At 45.0% G+C, this 21,741-nt stretch overlaps 1 protein-coding gene across 2 annotated transcripts in view; it reads left to right on the forward strand.

Moving 5' to 3' along the window:
* The first annotated feature begins 2,208 nt into the window (after nucleotides 1-2,208).
* Nucleotides 2,209-21,741, forward strand: part of inpp5b (inositol polyphosphate-5-phosphatase B) — a 147,725-nt gene continuing 128,192 nt past the window's right edge. The window contains exons 1-5 of one of the 2 annotated variants that reach the window (XM_068006431.1): nucleotides 2,209-2,777; nucleotides 7,609-7,678; nucleotides 11,101-11,198; nucleotides 13,384-13,407; nucleotides 20,210-20,320. In XM_068006431.1, the coding sequence (XP_067862532.1) occupies nucleotides 11,108-11,198; nucleotides 13,384-13,407; nucleotides 20,210-20,320 (226 nt within the window). In that variant the 5' untranslated portion in view covers nucleotides 2,209-2,777; nucleotides 7,609-7,678; nucleotides 11,101-11,107. Of the gene's footprint in view, nucleotides 2,778-7,598; nucleotides 7,679-11,100; nucleotides 11,199-13,383; nucleotides 13,408-20,209; nucleotides 20,321-21,741 lie in introns of both variants that reach the window. The other variant, XM_068006430.1, reaches the window with a different exon arrangement.

Raw genomic sequence — 21,741 nt, forward strand, 5'->3', positions numbered from 1 at the left:
AATATCTGGTCATTATCTAATATATGGTAATTGCCTAATATCCGGTCATTATGTCATTGCTGAGACCTTGCTGTGTGCAAATTGGCTGCCGAGTTTCCTATATTGCAACAGTGGCTACACTTCAAAAGTACTTCAATGGTTGTGAAGTGCTTTGGGACATCCTGAGGTCATAAAATGCACTATATAAATGCAAGGTCTTTCTTTCTTATCTAGTTAAATGATAGCTTGACCACTTTGTACCATGCACTGGACACTATAATGTTGCATGTGCCATCACATGTGTACTCCTTCTCCTTACGGAAGGTGGACTGCAAACCAATCCAGTGAGATGAGGCATGGCTGTAAAACAACAAACTACTTTACACAGAATCTATGAATGAACCATTTTCCATTGAGATACATTTATTTCCCACCGATCAGTGTTCAGGGTGTGCTTTGATGGTTAGTGGGAAGGCCAGTATTTGGGGGTATGGCTTGATGGTTGGGGGAGGTCAATGTATGGGGGTGTGGTTTGATGGTTGGAGAGCAGTCAATCTATAGGGGTGTTGTTTAATGGTCAGCGGGAAGTCAATGTCTAGGGGTATGGTTTAATGGTTGGAGGGAAGTCAATATATAGGGGTGTGGTTTGATGGTTGGCGAGGTCAATGTACTTTACACAGAATACATGAATGAACAGAATACCATTTTCAATTAAGGTACATTTATTTCCCACCCCTCCTTGTACCAGAAAAATAACAAAATTCATGTCTGTGCCATTATTCAAGGCAAATTTTCTAAGGGGACCGATAATTTAAAAAAAAATTACCTTATCTTCAGAAGTCCAGGCCACATCCCTGGCCTCGTGTTCCCCCATCCCACGAGTGGTTAATTTGCGCCCTCATGTCACTGGCCATACAGTCCTCCAACCTTACGCCAGATCCAAATGAAGTCAGGAAAGCAGGATCTCCCTGTGTGGGGAATTCCTGCTACCTGCCGCACCCCTCTGACATGCGGGGAGGCCATGTCTGGGGTGACTGGCTATTAAATGTTAAATCAAAAATAAGTTTTATCTTTTCAAGTAAACCCCTTTAAAGCTGAACCTGACCTTATATCAATAGCCTAACATAAATTAAAACAAATCCCTTCCAGGTCATCGGGGTAAAATTCCTAAAATGTTACATCAATGTGTTTTGTTGTTGGTTTGTTTATATTTGAGGTGGAAACAGGCATTATTTCTTAATCACATCACTCATATTTCCCTTATTTTAATACTCAATCTAGTGATTTGTAAGACAGGTGACCAGCAATCACGTCTGTTTAAATATAACCTAGCTTTTGGCAACTCAGATTTGTCATTTCATATGTTAACATATTTATTCCATATCTCTTTAAAGGAGAAATATGTACATGACATAATTGGCCAATATTGTGATGCTACCACTAGTAATATACATTATTTGAAAACATAATTTAAAACATTTCCCTGCCGTACAACAGTGAGTAAACCTCAAAAGTACTTCATTGGCTGTGAAGCACTTTCGGACATCCTGAGGTTGCGAACACCATTATATAAATGCAACTTCTTTATGTGTGAAAGTGATACTTCATGGATCACTTTTTTACCAATGAGCAGACTGCAGACTCATAACACATGACTCTGTCCTGACCCCCCTCTACCACCTTGTGTGAGGGGCCGATTGGCCTACTCCTGCTCCTATTTCTTATGTACTTATTGCCTCTCTCATTTCAGATGACCTGGATTCACACTGGAGCCACTAAATAATGGCTAGGAGCTGGAACTCTGGCTGTTTATCTTATCCTGGCTCCAGCCCAGGGGCATTAAGGTCAGTTGTGCCTCCTTTGCCCAACTGAGACTGACTAACTCATGACGGACCTAGTCTGCCTGCCTGAATGGGACACGAGGTGATGCATTTTTTTTCCATTGAGTAGGGAATGTAATATACTCATTTACCCTTTGAGAAGGGTAAGAACGTAGAAGACCCGCGTGTTATTCTCCCCATAACGTTACCTACCAGCAATATAACAACATTTTCATAGCACAATGTTCTCTGATGCAAATGAGATACAATGGCATTTAACGTCGTGATTGTCGTGTTTACAAACGGAGGGGGCTTGGCAATGCTGCAGTCCGATTTCCGGCGGTCTGAAGTTTGGCATCAACAATCAAACGTGGCAGCCGGGCTCCTTAACTGCTGGCAGCTAACAGCAGCTAAGGACTAATCACCAGCATTTCGCTTTGAAAATAGATCGACAGGAGAGAAAAAAAATTGCAACAAAGAAGGCAAGATACTGGAATATAAAGAGAGAATTGCAAAATAAAAACCCAGCAGGAGCAAGAAAGGGGATTGGGGAAAAAAAAGTGAGCAGAATTGCAAAAAAAAAACGAAAGGAGGGAAGACGAATTGAGAAAAGAGAGAAAGAGGGAAGAATTGAGAAAGAGGCTGGAATAAGAAAGGAAGGCGAGTCCCCCCCCCCCCCCGCCCCCCACCGAAAAAAAACTCAGGAGGGAGCAGAGGGTGGAGCATCCGAGCAAGAGAGAGTTGCAAAATTAAAGGACGGAAAAGAAGAATTGAAGGAGAGACTGCGGGAACCGGGGAGAAAGGGATTGCACGAAGAGAAGAGGCAGCAGCGCCCCGGGAGCGCGCGCTGCCGCTCTCGCGCACTGTGTGCCCGGGGCACGCGCCGTTGCCAGGGAGCCCGAGAGAGAGCCCGGGGTCGCCATGGACCAGTCGGTTGTCGTGCAGGAAACGCTGGCGCCGGGAGAGAAGTGCCGGGCAGTATCCTTGGGGGCGGGAGGAAGGCCGCGCCGCGCCCCGGCCCCGGCCCGGAGGGCCGATGCCGCCGAGGGGGCACTCTGTTCTATTGATCCCACGGGCTTGGGCCGCATTTCCCTTCGAGCGGCCCGCAGCCCTCTTCACCTCCCCGGGCCTGTTTTCCAAAGGGGCTGCCGGCCTCTACTGATAATTAGAGTAGGAGAGCATAATGATCTAAGTATATACAGGGAGAGTCAGCCTGGGGGTCTCTGACCCCACTCGGGGAAGGGCTGATAGGTCCCTCCTTTAAATTATAATTTACTCGGGGTGGGGGGGTGGGGGAAGAGTGGTTGCAGATTCCAGCAGTTTGATCACTAGCGGGTGTGGTTTGGGGGAGGTCACTAGCGGGTGTGGTTTGGGGGAGGTCACTAGCGGGTATGGTTTGGGGGAGGTCACTAGCGGGTGTGGTTTGATGGTTTGGGGGAGGTCACTAGCGGGTGTGGTTTGGGGGAGGTCACTAGCGGGTGTGGTTTGGGGGAGGTCACTAGCGGGTGTGGTTTGGTTTGGGGGAGGTCACTAGCGGGTGTGGTTTGGGGGAGGTCACTAGCGGGTGTGGTTTGGTTTGGGGGAGGTCACTAGCGGGTGTGGTTTGGGGGAGGTCACTAGCGGGTGTGGTTTGGGGGAGGTCACTAGCGGGTGTGGTTTGATGGTTTGGGGGAGGTCACTAGCGGGTGTGGTTTGGTTTGGGGGAGGTCACTAGCGGGTGTGGTTTGGGGGAGGTCACTAGCGGGTGTGGTTTGGGGGAGGTCACTAGCGGGTGTGGTTTGATGGTTTGGGGGAGGTCACTAGCGGGTGTGGTTTGATGGTTTGGGGGAGGTCACTAGCGGGTGTGGTTTGGTTTGGGGGAGGTCACTAGCGGGTGTGGTTTGGTTTGGGGGAGGTCACTAGCGGGTGTGGTTTGGTTTGGGGGAGGTCACTAGCGGGTGTGGTTTGGTTTGGGGAGGTCACTAGCGGGTGTGGTTTGGTTTGGGGAGGTCACTAGCGGGTGTGGTTTGGTTTGGGGGAGGTCACTAGCGGGTGTGGTTTGGTTTGGGGGAGGTCACTAGCGGGTGTGGTTTGGGGGAGGTCACTAGCGGGTGTGGTTTGGGGGAGGTCACTAGCGGGTGTGGTTTGATGGTTTGGGGGAGGTCACTAGCGGGTGTGGTTTGATGGTTTGGGGGAGGTCACTAGCGGGTGTGGTTTGGTTTGGGGGAGGTCACTAGCGGGTGTGGTTTGGTTTGGCGGAGGTCACTAGCGGGTGTGGTTTGGTTTGGGGGAGGTCACTAGCGGGTGTGGTTTGATGGTTTGGGGGAGGTCACTAGCGGGTGTGGTTTGGTTTGGGGGAGGTCACTAGCGGGTGTGGTTTGGTTTGGGGGAGGTCACTAGCGGGTGTGGTTTGGTTTGGGGGAGGTCACTAGCGGGTGTGGTTTGGTTTGGGGAGGTCACTAGCGGGTGTGGTTTGGTTTGGGGGAGGTCACTAGCGGGTGTGGTTTGGTTTGGGGGAGGTCACTAGCGGGTGTGGTTTGGTTTGGGGGAGGTCACTAGCGGGTGTGGTTTGGTTTGGGGGAGGTCACTAGCGGGTGTGGTTTGGTTTGGGGGAGGTCACTAGCGGGTGTGGTTTGATGGTTTGGTTTGGGGGAGGTCACTAGCGGGTGTGGTTTGATGGTTTGGTTTGGGGGAGGTCACTAGCGGGTGTGGTTTGATGGTTTGGTTTGGGGGAGGTCACTAGCGGGTGTGGTTTGATGGTTTGGTTTGGGGGAGGTCACTAGCGGGTGTGGTTTGATGGTTTGGTTTGGGGGAGGTCACTAGCGGGTGTGGTTTGATGGTTTGGTTTGGGGGAGGTCACTAGCGGGTGTGGTTTGATGGTTTGGTTTGGGGGAGGTCACTAGCGGGTGTGATTTGATGGTTTGGGGGAGGTCACTAGCGGGTGTGGTTTGGGGGAGGTCACTAGCGGGTGTGGTTTGATGGTTTGGGGGAGGTCACTAGCGGGTGTGGTTTGATGGTTTGGGGGAGGTCACTAGCGGGTGTGGTTTGATGGTTTGGGGGAGGTCACTAGCGGGTGTGGTTTGGTTTGGGGGAGGTCACTAGCGGGTGTGGTTTGATGGTTTGGGGGAGGTCACTAGCGGGTGTGGTTTGATGGTTTGGGGGAGGTCACTAGCGGGTTTGGTTTGGGGGAGGTCACTAGCGGGTTTGGTTTGGGGGAGGTCACTAGCGGGTTTGGTTTGGGGGAGATCACTAGCGGGTGTGGTTTGGTTTGGGGGACGTCACTAGCGGGTGTGGTTTGGTTTGGGGGAGGTCACTAGCGGGTGTGGTTTGATGGTTTGGGGGAGGTCACTAGCGGGTGTGGTTTGGTTTGGGGGAGGTCACTAGCGGGTGTGGTTTGGTTTGGGGGAGGTCACTAGCGGGTGTGGTTTGGTTTGGGGGAGGTCACTAGCGGGTGTGGTTTGGTTTGGGGGAGGTCACTAGCGGGTGTGGTTTGATGGTTTGGTTTGGGGGAGGTCACTAGCGGGTGTGGTTTGGGGGAGGTCACTAGCGGGTGTGGTTTGATGGTTTGGGGGAGGTCACTAGCGGGTGTGGTTTGATGGTTTGGGGGAGGTCACTAGCGGGTGTGGTTTGATGGTTTGGGGGAGGTCACTAGCGGGTGTGGTTTGATGGTTTGGGGGAGGTCACTTGCGGGTGTGGTTTGATGGTTTGGGGGAGGTCACTAGCGGGTGTGGTTTGATGGTTTGGGGGAGGTCACTAGCGGGTGTGGTTTGGTTTGGGGGAGGTCACTAGCGGGTGTGGTTTGGTTTGGGGGAGGTCACTAGCGGGTGTGGTTTGGTTTGGGGGAGGTCACTAGCGGGTGTGGTTTGGTTTGGGGGAGGTCACTAGCGGGTGTGGTTTGGTTTGGGGGAGGTCACTAGCGGGTGTGGTTTGGTTTGGGGGAGGTCACTAGCGGGTGTGGTTTGGTTTGGGGGAGGTCACTAGCGGGTGTGGTTTGGTTTGGGGGAGGTCACTAGCGGGTGTGGTTTGGTTTGGGGGAGGTCACTAGCGGGTGTGGTTTGGTTTGGGGGAGGTCACTAGCGGGTGTGGTTTGATGGTTTGGTTTGGGGGAGGTCACTAGCGGGTGTGGTTTGGGGGAGGTCACTAGCGGGTGTGGTTTGATGGTTTGGGGGAGGTCACTAGCGGGTGTGGTTTGATGGTTTGGGGGAGGTCACTAGCGGGTGTGGTTTGATGGTTTGGGGGAGGTCACTAGCGGGTGTGGTTTGATGGTTTGGGGGAGGTCACTAGCGGGTGTGGTTTGATGGTTTGGGGGAGGTCACTAGCGGGTGTGGTTTGGTTTGGGGGAGGTCACTAGCGGGTGTGGTTTGGTTTGGGGGAGGTCACTAGCGGGTGTGGTTTGGTTTGGGGGAGGTCACTAGCGGGTGTGGTTTGGTTTGGGGGAGGTCACTAGCGGGTGTGGTTTGGTTTGGGGGAGGTCACTAGCGGGTGTGGTTTGATGGTTTGGGGGAGGTCACTAGCGGGTGTGGTTTGGTTTGGGGGAGGTCACTAGCGGGTGTGGTTTGGTTTGGGGGAGGTCACTAGTGGGTGTGGTTTGGTTTGGGGGAGGTCACTAGCGGGTGTGGTTTGATGGTTTGGTTTGGGGGAGGTCACTAGCGGGTGTGGTTTGATGGTTTGGTTTGGGGGAGGTCACTAGCGGGTGTGGTTTGATGGTTTGGGGAGGTCACTAGCGGGTGTGGTTTGATGTTTGCGGATTGATCGATTTGGTGGTGGAGTTGCTTGATTATGGAGGGTTTCTTTGAGGGTTTATGGTTGGGGGTGTATTTGTTTGATTGGGTTTTTTGATGGTTTGAGATTGGGATTTAGTTGATGGGGGAGTTGCCATGTGACGTTGCTGTAAAATCCTCTATCAAGTTTTAAGCAGTGGTGCAATGATGTCATCGCCCCAAGCAAGATCTGCTCCCCAGCCTCTACTGTACCTGAGTTGCCTACTGGCAAACACGTTTTAGAAATCTTAAAACCTTGACCGTAAATTAATTACAAAGGGGTATGTTGGTCTCCTGTTTTTAGATGTTCCTCACTCCTTTTTCCCCTCCCTTGCACTTTGATTTTCATCTGTTTGTTGACCCTCCCTTGCTTCTTGCTCAGCTGGGAGTCAGGAGGACTGGGTGTAGATTCTTCCATAGGCTCCAACAGTTCTTCTGTGACCAACTAGCAGAAAGTGGGATTCAGACAGAGTGAAACAAAGAGTGTTAATGTTTCCTCTCCCTCCCAATATGCAATATTTCACTTTGATATTTTGGTTCTTCTGCGTTTCTGACCAAACACTGACGAAACCCGTTTAGAAACCCATTCATATTACAGCACTGCCTCCTGAGACAGCCCTGCCTTTGGATGCAACACGGTAACATATGTGAGGTGTGGTATGCATCTGGAGAACCATGGAACATTGCCTCAGCAGATGGCTTTTCTGACTCCCTCTGTGGGGTGGGTGGTGGTAGGTGGGGTTTACGCAGCAATAAAGTAAATGACTGCAGCCACTTGCTTTTGAGCTGTTATTTAATCCTGGCTTTGAGTGGGCTTCGCCCGCCTGTACAGACAAACCTGATTTTGACATTGCCAAGCTAGATGGACATAACTCACCCCCCCCCCCACCCCCCAAGGAAAGGTTGCAGTCAGAATGGGAAGGTCATGAATGTGACCTTGTTCTACCTGCAGATTGTAAGCAGTTTAAGGTGCACTATTGACAAGACTTGTTACGTTTCCAAGTGTATCACTCTTTGTACTTGCAGTGAACTCTGTTTGTTCCTTAACATTTTTTTGTATGCGGTACAAGGCACCGTACGGAATGGAGAATCAAATGAAAGCCGTATTATAGGACTTGTGGAATGCAGCAGTGAATATGCGTAAGTTACTTATTTTTCTAAGCTTAAAGTTTTATTGTCACTCCTGCTTTTAAATATCATCTACATAGAGAGCCTACATCTCAGTGTTGCCATAGTATAATCTTTCATAGTTAACAATAAATAGCAAATGATAGATAGCTGGGTATGAGGACAGTGACAGCCTAGCAGTACATTATAAGGCAGTACATTATAAGATTTCAAATAATATTATAAACTGAGATTGAATCAGACCTCCGACAATTCCAGAGATAATTCTTACCCTGATTTTTCCTTCTGCGGGAAAGAGCCTCATTTCCTCTAGGGTTTGTCATCCTTCACAGGAAAAAAGACTTGCATTTATATAGCGCCGTTCACAACCTCCAGACTTTCCAAAGCCCTTTACAGCCAATGAATTACTTTTTTTTGAAGTGTAGTCACTTGTAGGAAATGCGGCAGCCAATTTGCTCACAGCAAGGTCCCACACAGAGCAATGAGGGTAATGACTGGATAATCTGTTTTTTGCTGATGTTGGGTGAGGGATAAATATTGGCCAGGACACTGGGGAGAACTCCCCTGTTCTTCTTCGAAATAGTGTCATGGGACCTTTTACATCCACTTGAGAGAGCAGACGGGGCCTTGGTTTAACATCTCATTGGAAAGACAGCACTCCCTCGGTGCAGCACTCCCTCGGTGCTGCACTGGAGTGTCAGCCTAGATTATGTGGTCAAGTCTCTGGAACCCACAACCTTCTGACTCAGAGGCGAGAGTGCTATCACTGAGCCTCAGCTGATTACTGTGATATATTATAAGGTAGCTTTCTATTGCTGGGGTCTGGAGCATTCCATAAATCAGGGGGGTGATTTACAATCATAGTCTGTAACCTGAGATGGTTTATTGCCTTCAAATCATGTTATGGTGCCTTTTTTTTTAATACCTTTTTATTTGTTTAACCTTAAAGACAATGGTTTTACTGGGTCAGTTTTTTGCTCCAACAGTTGCTGTTGGTGAAAAGCTAGGAACAGTGGAGGTCCAAAGAGATTTAGGGGTCCATGTACACAGATCACTAAAATGTAGTGATCAGGTACAAAGAAGGCTAATGGAATGTTAGCCTTTATATCTAGGGGGCTAGAATGTAAAGGGGAAGAAGTTTTGCTACAGCTATACAAAGCCCTGTTTGGACCACATCTGGAGTGCTGTGTACAGTTCTGGGCACCGAAGGAGTGCAGCGCAAATTCACCAGAATGTTACCAGCTCTCCAAAGGTTAAATTATGAGGTGAAATTACATAAACTAGAATCATACAATCATAGAAAGGTTACAGCATGGAAGGAGGCCATTCGGTCCGTCGAGTCCGTGCCGGCTCTATGTGAGAGCAATCCAGCTAGTCCCACTTCCCCACCCTTTCCCTGTAGCCCTGCAAATTTTTTCCCTTCAAGTACTTATCCAATTCCCTTTTGAAAGCCATGATTGACTCTGCCTCCACCACCCCCTCAGGCAGTGCATTCCAGATCTTAACCACTCGCTGTGTAAAAAAAGTTTTTCCTCGTGTTGCCTTTGGTTCTTTTGCCAGTCACCTTTAAATCTATGTCCTCTGGTTCTTGACTCTTCTGCCAGTGGGAACAGTTTCTCTCTATCTACTCTGTCTAGACTCTTCATGATTTTGAATACCTCTATCAAGTCTCCTCTCAACCTTCTCTGCTCTAAGGAGAAGAACCCCAGTTTCTCCAATCTATCCACATAACTGAAATCCTTCATTCCTGGAACCATTCTAGTAAATCTCTTCTGCACCCTCTAGGTCCTTCAAACCCTTCTGAAAGTGCGGTGCCAGAACTGGAAGCAATACTCCAGTTGTGCCGATCCAGTGTTTTATAAATGTTCATCATAACTTCCCAACTTCCCAAGTACACTCTGCCTCTATTTATAAACCCCAGGACCCCGTATGCTTTTTTTAACCGCTTTCTCAACCTGCTCTGCCACCTGTGCACATATACCCCCAGATCTCTTTGTTCCTGTACCCCTTTTAGAATTGTTCCCTTTAGTTTATATTGCCTCTGCTCATTCTTCCTACCAAAATGTATCACTAGGCTTGTATTCCCTGGAATATAGAAGGTTAAGGGGTGATTTGACTGAGGTTTTCAGGATTTTGAAAGGAATTGATAGGGTAGATAGTGAGAAACTTTTCCTGCTGGTGGGGAAGTCTAGGACAAGGGGACATAACCTTAAAATCAGAGCCAAGCCATTCAGGAGAGAAGTTAGGAAACACTTCTTCATGCAAAGCATGTTAGAAATGTGGAACTATCTCCCACAAAAAGCAGTGTATGTTAGCTCAATTAATTATTTTAAATCTGAGATCGGTAGATATTTCCTAGCGAAGGGTATTAAGGGATATGGAGCCAAGGTGGCTAAATGGAGTTAGGATACAGATCAGCCATGATCTCACTGAATGGCGGAACAGGCTCGAGGGGTAATGGGCTACTCCTGTTCCTACGTGCCTAGTATCCTATGCAGATATTATCTAACTGTCAGATCATTTCATGCTGATACTTACTATGAGAAATCGAATTGTAATAATTCAAACAAGCCCTGTGTTAGGAAGACAATATGAAGTCAATTGCAACGGTGGTCATTACAAGCTCCGTTCATACTTAGCTTTACTAAATCCCAAGGTACTGGTGAAAGAATTAACATCAAAAGTAAGCTTTTACTAAAGAAATTGATTTTAAATAGATTTGAAAAAAATCACATTTCTAATAGGGGAAGTACTTTTGATGAGTTGAATGTCATGTCCTGAATCTCTGAAGGATTTTTTCAACCTTCTGCAGTGGGGGAATTACATTTGATTGTGTGTTTCACAAAGTATTTCCATCACCAAACTGACATTTTGTTGCAAGGAGCAGTGATTATTTGAACAAAACTTGATTTTATGAAGTATTATGGGGTATGCTAGTGTAGTGGTTATGATACTGGACTAGTAATCCAGAGGCCTGGATAAATCATCCAGAGAACGTGAGTTCATATCCCACCATGGCAGCTTGAGAATTTGAAGTCGGTTTTTAAAAATCTAGAAATGAGAAATTGGTATCAATAAAAGTGGTCAAGAAGCTGTCGGACTGTCGTAAAAACCCAACTGGTTCACTAATGTCCTTTAGGGAAGGAAACCTGCCATCTTTACCTGTCTGGCCTACGCTTGACTCCAGTCCCACACCAAAGTGGTTGACTCTTAACTGCCCTCTGAAGTGGCCTAGCAAGTCACTCAGTTGTATCAAACCACTTCAAGTGGTTCAAGAAGAACCTTCTCAGGGCAACTAGAGATGGGCACTAAATGCCGGCCTTGCCAGTGAAGTCCATATCCCAAGAATTAACTTAAAAAAATTATGGCACTTACTGTTCCAGTTTTGTTCAAACAATTTGTTTCACATTTTAAACTTGAGTTTTCCTTTTTAGAATTTTTATGTACACTCATAGAAGAATGGCAATCATTGCAGAAGATGTTTCATTGGAAGAAATAGTGCCCGTGTCAGAAGATTTAGTGATTGAGGAAGGTACTGACTTGCTGCTATTGTAATTCTAAAAATGGCACCAGATGGTGCATGAAAGTGACTTAACAATTTTGTCCACTCACAGGATAAATATTTCTCTCCCATTGGAAGCTCTTCCCAGGTGATGAGTCAATATTGTGAATTCACCACACAGGGAATTACACTGAGCCACCCACCGCTCTGCTGCTTCTTATGTTCGAGCTGTTGGAGATGCAGTTACATTGCCACTGCACCCAGTAAAAATGTTGAAATAACTTGAAGTATCAGTAAAAGTAATACAAAAAGGACATAAATTCCAGCATGTGGTGAATGGTCTCTAAAGTTTACAGCCTCTCTTGCACTTCATTCTCCTGTGCAGTCAGCTCGAGTTGTGAAACGATGTAGTGTGCAATAACCTAGATTTTAGTAGTATGCCAACGTACTTTCAGCCTTCATTTCTTAAAGTTTTTTTTTGTTGAAAGCAATAATGTTGTTTTCTTTGGGCCTTTCTTTTCCATCACAGTTGCTTTTACTGTTTTAATATTTAGTGAGTTATGTGGGTTAAGCGTAGCTCTAAGGCCAAAGAATTGTTAATTTCAGCTTCCGGGTACTCTCTTGCTTACTCGTGTTGAGGTTGTTCAGTCGGCTTCCCACTTCACAAAATGGAAAAACATAAGTTGCTCTCTTTACTCTATAACAAGTGGTTCTCCTTCCAGCTTGTAGTGGTTGTGGAGAATGCCATGGCCTGGGGTGCCAGACCCCAGTAGGGAGCTCTCATGGGAAGAAAGTTAGAAGTGCTTTTTTAAAGTGAACTATTTACCTAAATGCTGCCATTTCATCCCTGAGACTGAACGCAACCCTGATTGATGGTCACGGTCTTCTCTGTCTAGAAGTTCAACATTGCCTCCTTGCTTTTGCATTCTATGCCTCTAGGTACTAAACCAAAGGTTCCATTTGCCTTTTTTATGTCCTTATCTACTTGCACTGCCACCTTTTAATGGTCTGTATCTCCACACCAAGCTTATTCTACTTCTTCATTACATTTAAAATCTTAACCATTTGAGGTTTATTTTCTTTCCCTATTCTAATTTCCAAAATATATTGCGTCCTATTTCTCTGCATTGAATCTGCCATCCGTCTGTCCATCCTGACAACCTATCAATCCACCTTCCTGCAGTCTTCCACAATCCTTATCACAATTTGCATCACCCTCCCAGTTTATGGCATCCAGAAATTTAAATATTGTTCCCAGAATTCCTAAGTATAGATCATTTTATGCTTACAGTAAACAAAAGCGGCCCTGTGGAACATCATTCATCTGTCCAGTCTGAGAAACTTCCCTTTACTCCCACCCTTCGTGTTCTGCCCTGCAACCATCTCTATCGGTGTGGCCACATTCTGCTTAATTCAATGTACAATTATCTTTGCCACAAGTCTCTGATGTGGTACCACTTCCAGAGCATTTCATTCATCTACCCTCTTTTTATTACTTGAAACAGTTCTCTAAGGTTGGTCAACATCCTGCCTTTTAAAAATCTGTGCTAACTGCTCCTGATTAACTCATGTTCAGTGATTTCATCCCATATTATAGGTTCTAGTAAATGTCAACTAAGATTGAAGACTGAACAGACTGGGGCTCTTTTCTCTAGAAAAGTGAAGACTGAGAAGTGACCTGATAGAGGTCCATAAAATTATGAAGGGGTTTAATAGGGTAGACATAGACAAGATGTTTCCACTTGTGGGGGAGTCCAAAACTAGGGGCCATAAATATGAGATAGTCACAATTAAATCCAATAAGGAATTCAGGAGAAACTTCTTAGAAAGTAGTGAGAATGTGGAACTCGCTGTCACATGGAGTGATGGAAGCGAATAGCATAAATGCATTTAAGGGGAAGCTAGATAAGTATGAGGGAGAAAGGAATCGAAGGATATGGTGATAGGGTGAGATGAGTAAGGTGGGAGGAGACTTGTGTGGAGCATAGACCTGTTGGTCCGAATGGCCTGTTTCTGTGCTGTAAATTCTATGTAATTCAGCAACAGAAGTAAGTCGAACTAGCCAGTCACTGAGTGCAAGGGAGAAATTGCTCTAATCCAATCATTGTTATCAATCCTCTTGATCATCACAGAGATTGCATCTAAATGAATAAATGTACCAATAAGATTTAGCATTGCATAATAAGCTTATGTTATTTTTCTATTTGCTTTTCAGTGCATCAGAATGTACATGTTATTGGTAAGTCTTATTTGTTTTAGCTGTACCACATGCATTTCTAAACTGCTAAATTCACATCTACTACTCACATTTTCAGTTAATCAGAGTTAATCAGAGAGAATTTTCAGTTAATCAGAGAGAGCCAGCATGGATTTGTGAAAGGTAGGTCGTGCCTGACAAACCTGATTGAATTTTTTGAAGAGGTGACTAAAGTAGTGGACAGGGGAATGTCAATGGATGTTATTTATATGGACTTCCAGAAGGCATTTGATAAGGTGCCACATAAGAGACTGTTAGCTAAGATAGAAGCCCATGGAATCGAGGGAAAAGTACGGACTTGGTTAGGAAGTTGGCTGAACGAAAGGCAACAGAGAGTAGGGATAATGGGTAGGTACTCACATTGGCAGGATGTGACTAGTGGAGTCCCGCCAGGGATCTGTCTTGGGGCCTCAATTATTCACAATATTTATTAACGACTTAGATGAAGGCATAGAAAGTCTCATATCTAAGTTTGCCAATGACATAAAGATTGGTGGCATTGTAAGCAGTGTAGATAAAAACATAAAATTACAAAGTGATATTGATAGATTAGGTGAATGGGCAAAACTGTGGCAAATGGAATTCATTGCAGACAAATGTGAGGTCATCCACTTTGGATCAAAAAAGGATAGAACAGGGTACTTTCTAAATGGTAAAAAGTTAAAAACAGTGGATGTCCAAAGGGACTTAGGGGTTCAGGTACATAGATCATTGAAGTGTCATGAACAGGTGCAGAAAATAATCAAGAAGGCTAATGGAATGCTGGCCTTTATATCTAGAGGACTAGAGTACAAGGGGGCAGAAGTTATGCTGCAGCTATACAAAGCCCTGGTTAGACCGCACCTGGAGTGCTGTGAGCAGTTCTGGGCACCGCACCTTCGGAAGGACATATTGGCCTTGGAGGGAGTGCAGCGTAGGTTTACTAGAATGATACCCGGACTTCAAGGGTTAAGTTACGAGGAGAGATTACACAAATTGGGGTTGTATTCTCTGGAGTTTCGAAGGTTAAGGGGTGATCTGATCGAAGTTTATAAGATATTAAGGAGAACAGATAGGGTGGATAGAGAGAAACTATTTCCGCTGGTTGGGGATTTTAGGAGTGGGGGCACAGTCTAAAAATTAGAGCCAGATCTTTCAGGAGCGAGATTAGAAAACATTTCTACACACAAAGGGTGGTAGAAGTTTGGAACTCTCTTCCGCAAACGGCAATTGATACTAGCTCAATTGCTAAATTTATATCTGAGATAGATAGCTTTTTGGCAACCAAAGGTATTAAGGGATATGGGCCAAAGGCAGGTATATGGAGTTAGATCACAGATCAGCCATGATCTTATCAAATGGCGGAGCAGGCACGAGGGGCTGAATGGCCTACTCCTGTTCCTATGTTTCCGATATATTGCCTTTCACGTCAGAAAACATCCCAAGGTGTTTCACAGAGGCATAATAAAGAAAACAGATGCTGAGCCAAAGGAGGAGATATTAGGAAAGGTGACCAAAAGCTTGATCAAAGAGGTGGGTTTGAAGGAGGAGAGGGAGGCGGAGAGGTTTAAGGAGGGAATTCTAGAGCATGGTCCAACTGAAGGCACGGCCACCAATGATGGGCAAAGGGAGGGGAGGATGCACAAGAGACCAAAGTCAAAGGAATGGAGAGTTCGGAGGGGTGGCTTTTAGGGCTGGAAGAGGTAACAGATGGGGAGGGACAAGGCCATGAAAGGGTTTAAAAGTGAGGATGAGAATTTTAAATTGGAGGTATTGTGGAACTGGAAGCCAATGTAGGTCACCATGGACAGGAGTGATGGGTGAGCAGGACTTGGTGCAGGTTAGGATACAGACAGCAGAGTTTTCAATGAGCTGAAGTTCATGGAGTTTATGAATTTATCATTTGCTGAGAGGTGCATAGTTCCAGGCCTTTGCCTGTGTTGCTATACAACTGGCCACTAGGTGGCGTGTGAAAGCAGCCTGGATTCACTCAATTTCCAACAGGAAATTGCCTTGGCCACAAATGCTGACTTCTGTGAAACTTTGGGGAAACAAAACTGAGCAACGGGCCTTGGTTCTTGCACCACTTCTCTCGCTGCAGGCAAGCTACTGAGCTTCTTCAAACAGTCCTAGGAGGGTCTCTGGTCTTAATCTCGAATTGCTGAAATTCAGCACTCTTGAGCTGATTCAGAAGCTGGCCTACCCCTTACACAAGACAGAATATTTCCTGGACTGTTGAAGCATTTATAGTTTGATGGCTTGCCTTGTAGTCAGAAAGTGGACAGGGCACAGAGGCAGCATCAGAGAGAGTGGGACTCAACAGCATCGCTTCTGTGCATTTGAAAAGCTGACTCATATTTTCCTGTGCTCAGGAGCTGTGGGTAACTGGTAGGTCAGCTTATAAAAAAAGAAGAACCTTTACCACATCAGCTTGAGAGCATTGAATTTCAGCGATTCAGCAGCTCAATCCAACCTGGGGTGATTGAAAGAGCTGAGCAGTTCACCACCAGGGATGGGAATGGGCGAGCTATCTGCTAATGAGCAGCTCTGAGAGGCAAGAACAAGTATCTCCGATTCGGGGATGTGAAGTGTAGAGGAGAACATGCTCTCTTTGCTCCCCTTAAGTCAGTGCCTATAACCTTGGCTTCACTCAAATCTTTCAGGTAGCTTGACCGAGGGAACTCGCTCTGTGCTGAACCTTGACTCTAGTACACATGTAGAAAAATAATGTAGAATTCTGTTAATTTTGCAATAATCAATCATCTTTATGATCCTTTTAAAGCATTTTATGTACTGGCATACTTAAACCTGGCGCTGCAGATGCATTGGTGGTAACTCGTGATGTAGCAAGAAAATGCATGATCTATACATTTTGTTGCTAAAGCAATTATAAATAGGTCGGTCTCTCAATGTGGAACTTGTTTAAAGTGGATTTTGTCATGCTGCAGAACAGTGAGCTTTTGGCATAATAGTAGAGTTAGACCCTTTCAGTTTTTGCAACTGGTTCTTTGGTTTATCCCCCCACCCATGTATGGTTTATTCCCTATGTAGAATCATAGAATCTTAAAGCACAGAAGGCGGCCATTTGGCCTGTCGTGCCTATGCTGGATCTTTGAAAGAGCTGTCCAATTTAACCCCACGCCCCAGCTTTTTGCCCGTAACAGTGCAAATTAGTCCTCTTCAAGTACGTATCCAATTGCTTTTTGAAAGTTCCTATGGAATCTGCTTCCACCAGCCTTTCAGGTAGTGCGTTCCAGATCTTAACAACCCTCTGTGTGAAAACTTTTCTCCTCATTTCATCTCTAATTCTTTTGCCAATTATTTTAAATCTGTGACCTCTGGTTACTGACCCACTTGCCAGAGGAAACAGTTTCTCCCTATGCAAAATATCTATTCAATTCATCCGCCATTTCCTTATTCTCCATTATTAATTCCCCAGACTCACTCTCTAGAGGACCAACGCTCACTTTACGTACTCTTTTCCTTTTTAAATACCTGTAGAAACTCTTACTATCTGTTTTTATATTTCTAGCTAGCTTTCTCTCGAACTCTAATTTCTCCCTCCTTATTATTCTTTTAGTCATTCTTTGCTGTTTTTTATATTCTGTCCAATCTTCTGACCTGCCACTAACCTTCGTGGAATTGTATGCTTTTTCTTTCAATTTGATACTATCTTTAACTTCCTTAGTTAGCTACGGATGATACGTCCTTCCCCTAGAGTTTTTCTTTCTCACTGGAATGTATCTTTGCTGAGTGTTGTGAAATATCTCATTAAATGTCTGCCACTGCATCTCTACTGACCCATCTCTTAACCTAATTTCCCAGTTCACTTTTGCCAGCTTTGTCTTAATGCCCTCATAGTTGCCGTTATTTAAGTTTAAAACACTAGCCTTAGACTTTCTCTTCTCTACCTCAACGTGAATGCGAAATTCAATCATATTGTGATCACTGTTACCTAGAGGCTCCTTTACAATGGGGTCATTAATTAATCCTGTCTCATTACACATTATCAGATCTCTCTGGCTCTCGAATGTGCTGCTCAAAGAAACTGCCCCGAAAGCACTCTATGAACTCATCTTCCAGGCTACCTTTGCCAATCAGATTCTTCCAATCTATATGTAGATTAAAATCACCCATGACTATCGCTGTTGCTTTCTCATAAGCCCCCAGTATTTCTTCCTGTATACCCTGTCCTACAGTGTGGTTACTGTTGCGGGGCCTATAAATTACTCCCACAAGTGACTTCTTGCCTTTACTATTTCTTATCTCTATCTAAGCTGATTCTACATCTTGGTGTTTAGAACTAAGGTTATTTCTCTCTATTATACTCATGTCATCCTTATTAACAGAGCTACCCCATCACCTTTTCCTAGCTTCCTGTCCTTCCGAAATGTTAAGTACCCTTAAATATTCAGGTTCTAGCCTTTGTCATCTTGCAACCATGTCTCTATAATGGCTATCAGATCGTACATTTTTATTTCTATTTGAGCTGTCAATTCATCCATTTTGTTACAAATGCTATGCGCATTCAGATACAAAGCCTTTAGTGTTGTCTTTTTACTATTTTTGCAACCTCTAGCCTTATCTGCTGGCACACTCTTAAGTTTGCATGCTCTGTTCCTTCTTGCCACACTCTGATTATCATTTCCCTTATTGCTACCTTGCCCTCTTGCCTTGTCTTCTTTCTTTAATTTATCACATCTTCCCTTACTTGATCCCTCGCCCCCCACTATTTAGTTCAAAGCCTTCTCTACTGCCCTAGTTACATGATTCGCCAGAACCCTGGCCCCAGCACGGTTCTGATGAACGCCGTCCCAACGGTACAGCTCCCACTTTCCCCAGTACTGGTGCCAGTGCCCCATGAATCGAAACCCATTTCTCCCACAACAATCTTTGGCTCAAATTTAACTCTCTAATCTTATTTGCCCTATGCCAATTTGCTCATGGCTCAGTTAATAATCCAGAGATTATTACCTTTTGAGGGTCTGCTTTTTAATTTAGCCACTAGCTGCTCATACTCCCTAAGCAGAACCTCTTCCCTCGTCCTACCTATGTCATTGGTACCTACGTGGACCACGACAACTGGATCCTCCTCCTCCCACTGTAGAGGATACAAATAACATGCCAGAAATAATTGTGAATCAAGAGGTGAAAGGGAGGGAGGAAATTAAAACATTTACAATCACCAGGAAAAGAGTTTTGAAAAAAATATTAGAACTAAAAGCTGACAAGTCCCCAGGTCCCCAAGTCCCCAGGACTTCATCCTAGGGTCTTAAAAGAAGTGGCTGCAGAGATAGTAGATGCATTGGTATTAATTTTCCAAAATTCCCTAGATTCTGGAAGGGTCCCATCAGCTGTACCTGCATACTAACTTTTGTGATTCATGTACCAGGACAACCAGATCCCTCTGTACCTCTCCATTTAAATAATATGCTGCTTTTCTATTCCTCCTGCCAAAATGGACAAGTTCACATTTTCCAACATTATACTCCATCTGCCAAATTTTTGCACACTCATTTTCCCTACGACAGATGTTAAGCTAACTGGCCTGTACTTTCCTGCTTTCTGTTTCCCCTCCTTGCTCCCTCAAAAATGTGACTGTACTATAATTTATTGGGATTCATCATTTTAGATTTTGAATTGGAGTAGGGGGATGGTATCCATGAAGGAATAAGTGTCTGGTCAGTTTGTGGTGCTTTGTAGAGTTTGCAATTTTTATAAGGAGTTTTCTAGATTTTATTTTTCTTCGTGCACCTTTTGGAGCTTTTAATTTTCAAGTTGCTGGATGTGTGTGCGGAGAAAATTCAACCTATGAGATATAATGTATTTGGAACAGTTTGTGCTTTCAGCGTCAATCTTGGTGTAAACGGCACTCACTTTTGGTGGGCTTCATACCTGCAGCAATTCATAAACATGCCAGTGGGCTTTGCTGTAAATGTTTCCCTTGTGCTCACCTTATCCACATGTTGCAGTTGCTCAGTTTTGTCATTACCAGCTGTTACCCACTTTTTAAAAAAAAACATTTTAATGAAGAAAAATAGTCCGTGTGGCACGAACTGCACATGGGCAAAAGAGAAAGAAATTTCAGCTTTCAAGCTGCCTTTGCAGTTTTGAATTAGTGCCTAGGTTGTGCCAATGGGTATCAGTATAACCAAAGCATTCATACCACCGTTCACTGAGTGTTTTCATTTCAATGGCTGAAAATGTAACCATAGCATTAACATTTTAGTTTGCAAAGAATGTATACTTTTCTGTTAAATTCATACTTGCAGCTGTTTTTAGTTAAATATGCTTACTCAGATTTTGAAGGTGAGATTCTCTGAATGAGCTTGAAAAGGTTAAAAATTGTTGCTTATAATTTGACATGCATTTTATATTTCTAAAATACAAAACTGTTTAACTCCTCAAGGGGGCTTTCCCCCGGATGCCTTCCCCCCCCCTCCCCCCCCCAAGAGAGGGCCACACTAACAATTGGGAATTTTGTCCATGTACTGGTGCAAAAAAAGTGGGCAAATCTGTCCGATTTTATATGGTACTTACTGGAACATTAAACAATTCTGTTGCGGCCTTTAGAAGTTGAAAGTGGTACATTGAATTGTAGACCAGCCTGAGTGTAAAGAGTAAAGCAGGTTCTGTGCATCATTCTGATGCAAGTTCAGTGTTGCACTGTCACCTGGGCTTATGATGAACTGATGGTTTAAATATAGCTGTAGTGCATGGTGAGGGGGTTTGGTTGTGTGTACGCAGCTTTAGATGACCAAGTGCAGCAATATTGATCTGAAGTGCATGTTGACACTCCACGCAGGTTCTGATACCACAGTCAAAATAATATCAAGAGATGCTGACCTAGAACTTCAGCTACCCTTTGGTTCACAAACCAGGATATTCCTACAAGAAGCCCACAAAGCATGTGAAGGTAAGAAAAAGTTTGCTACACTTAGATTTGGTTCTGAGTGATTTAAAATGTAAAGAGCCCAAAAATTCGCGTTCTTGCCAGCAGATTCGGGGCAAGTGTCGGAAATGGGGTCAGGCCCAGGTTACGCCAAGTCTCTGCCCTGTTGGAACAAGCGCTGGGATTTCCTATGGGGCGGGCACTTGTTGCTTCTGCACCTTGAGAGCTTAACATCATAAATGGAGGAGGGATCAGCGGAATGGCATAACCTCCCATACGGGGGTTCCGCACAGTGCCTCCTCCGGTGCCCCCAGTGCACTGTACACCTGCAAGGAGCACCAGTGGTGGAAGTGGGGCTCAAAAGCATGTTCCAGGCTGGTTTCATTGCCTTGAATACTCAGGAAAAGAGTTTGTGGCACCAGGTGAAGTGGCCTCTCTGAAAAAGGGCAATTTATTTCCGATTTCATTCTTCAGCCAGACCTGCTGACTTTGCCCCCAAATCACTGTCCAGTGCTGCATTTTCCTTTCCTCACCACCACCACCACCACCCAATAGGTGCTCCAGCTGCCGCAGTACTGGCATGGGTGCCCGCCAACCATATGCAGGTGGCCTGACCTCAGTAAATCTGACGCAGTCAGGCACTTTACCATGGGGCTCAATGGAGCTCCACCATTGTTACGGTGACAGAGCAGGATTGTGGATTCTTAGTGCCCAAGTCTTCATGGAGAGAAAAATAGAATTATACGATCACCACAGTGAAAATCTTAAAACCAATGGTGTAAAAGTTACATTGATCTTATTTCTTTACCACATTTTCATTCTTCTTCTGGGGCATCTGGGTGAGGAATCTGTGTTTACTGTACAGAGTGACTTGTGGCAGTGCTATTAAAACACAATTACTCTCCGTTAACAGAGGATTTATAACTATACTCTCTTTTTCATGGTCATGACAGATTTATTTGGAAAAACGCATAGGAAGGTACAAGACCCAAGTTACTTTTCCAGTTCAGCTTATATTTTGACGGTCATACCTGCCAACGATATCTTGTACTCTTTTCTATTATTCTAATACTGCTTCCATATAGTGAATGGGTTAGCTGTTTACAAGATTGTATGTGAGCAGCATGTTTCGGGTACCAATATGAAAGTGGTAATGCAGGAGTCGCCAGGAATGGAGGTGATGGTAATGGGTCGGGGAGAAGCAGGGAAAATGTCCCAAATTGCATGGTTATGCCACTTGCTTACAACATTGTAAGTGGGTTATCCTCTCGGTATATGCAAGCGATAGCGCCATAGGGCACTGTTGGATTCAAATTGGGATATTTTAAACTACGTGTTGTAGGTGGGGATTTGTTAAGACCAGGCCGCCAGTGAGTGAGGACTCATAGTAATTTTTGGTTTATTTGAAAGTAATGCAAACTAGTGAATGTTGTGCGGTTTCTTAC

This window comes from Heptranchias perlo, chromosome 26, assembly GCF_035084215.1.
Source record: "Heptranchias perlo isolate sHepPer1 chromosome 26, sHepPer1.hap1, whole genome shotgun sequence".
NCBI classification, from domain to species: domain Eukaryota; kingdom Metazoa; phylum Chordata; class Chondrichthyes; order Hexanchiformes; family Hexanchidae; genus Heptranchias; species Heptranchias perlo.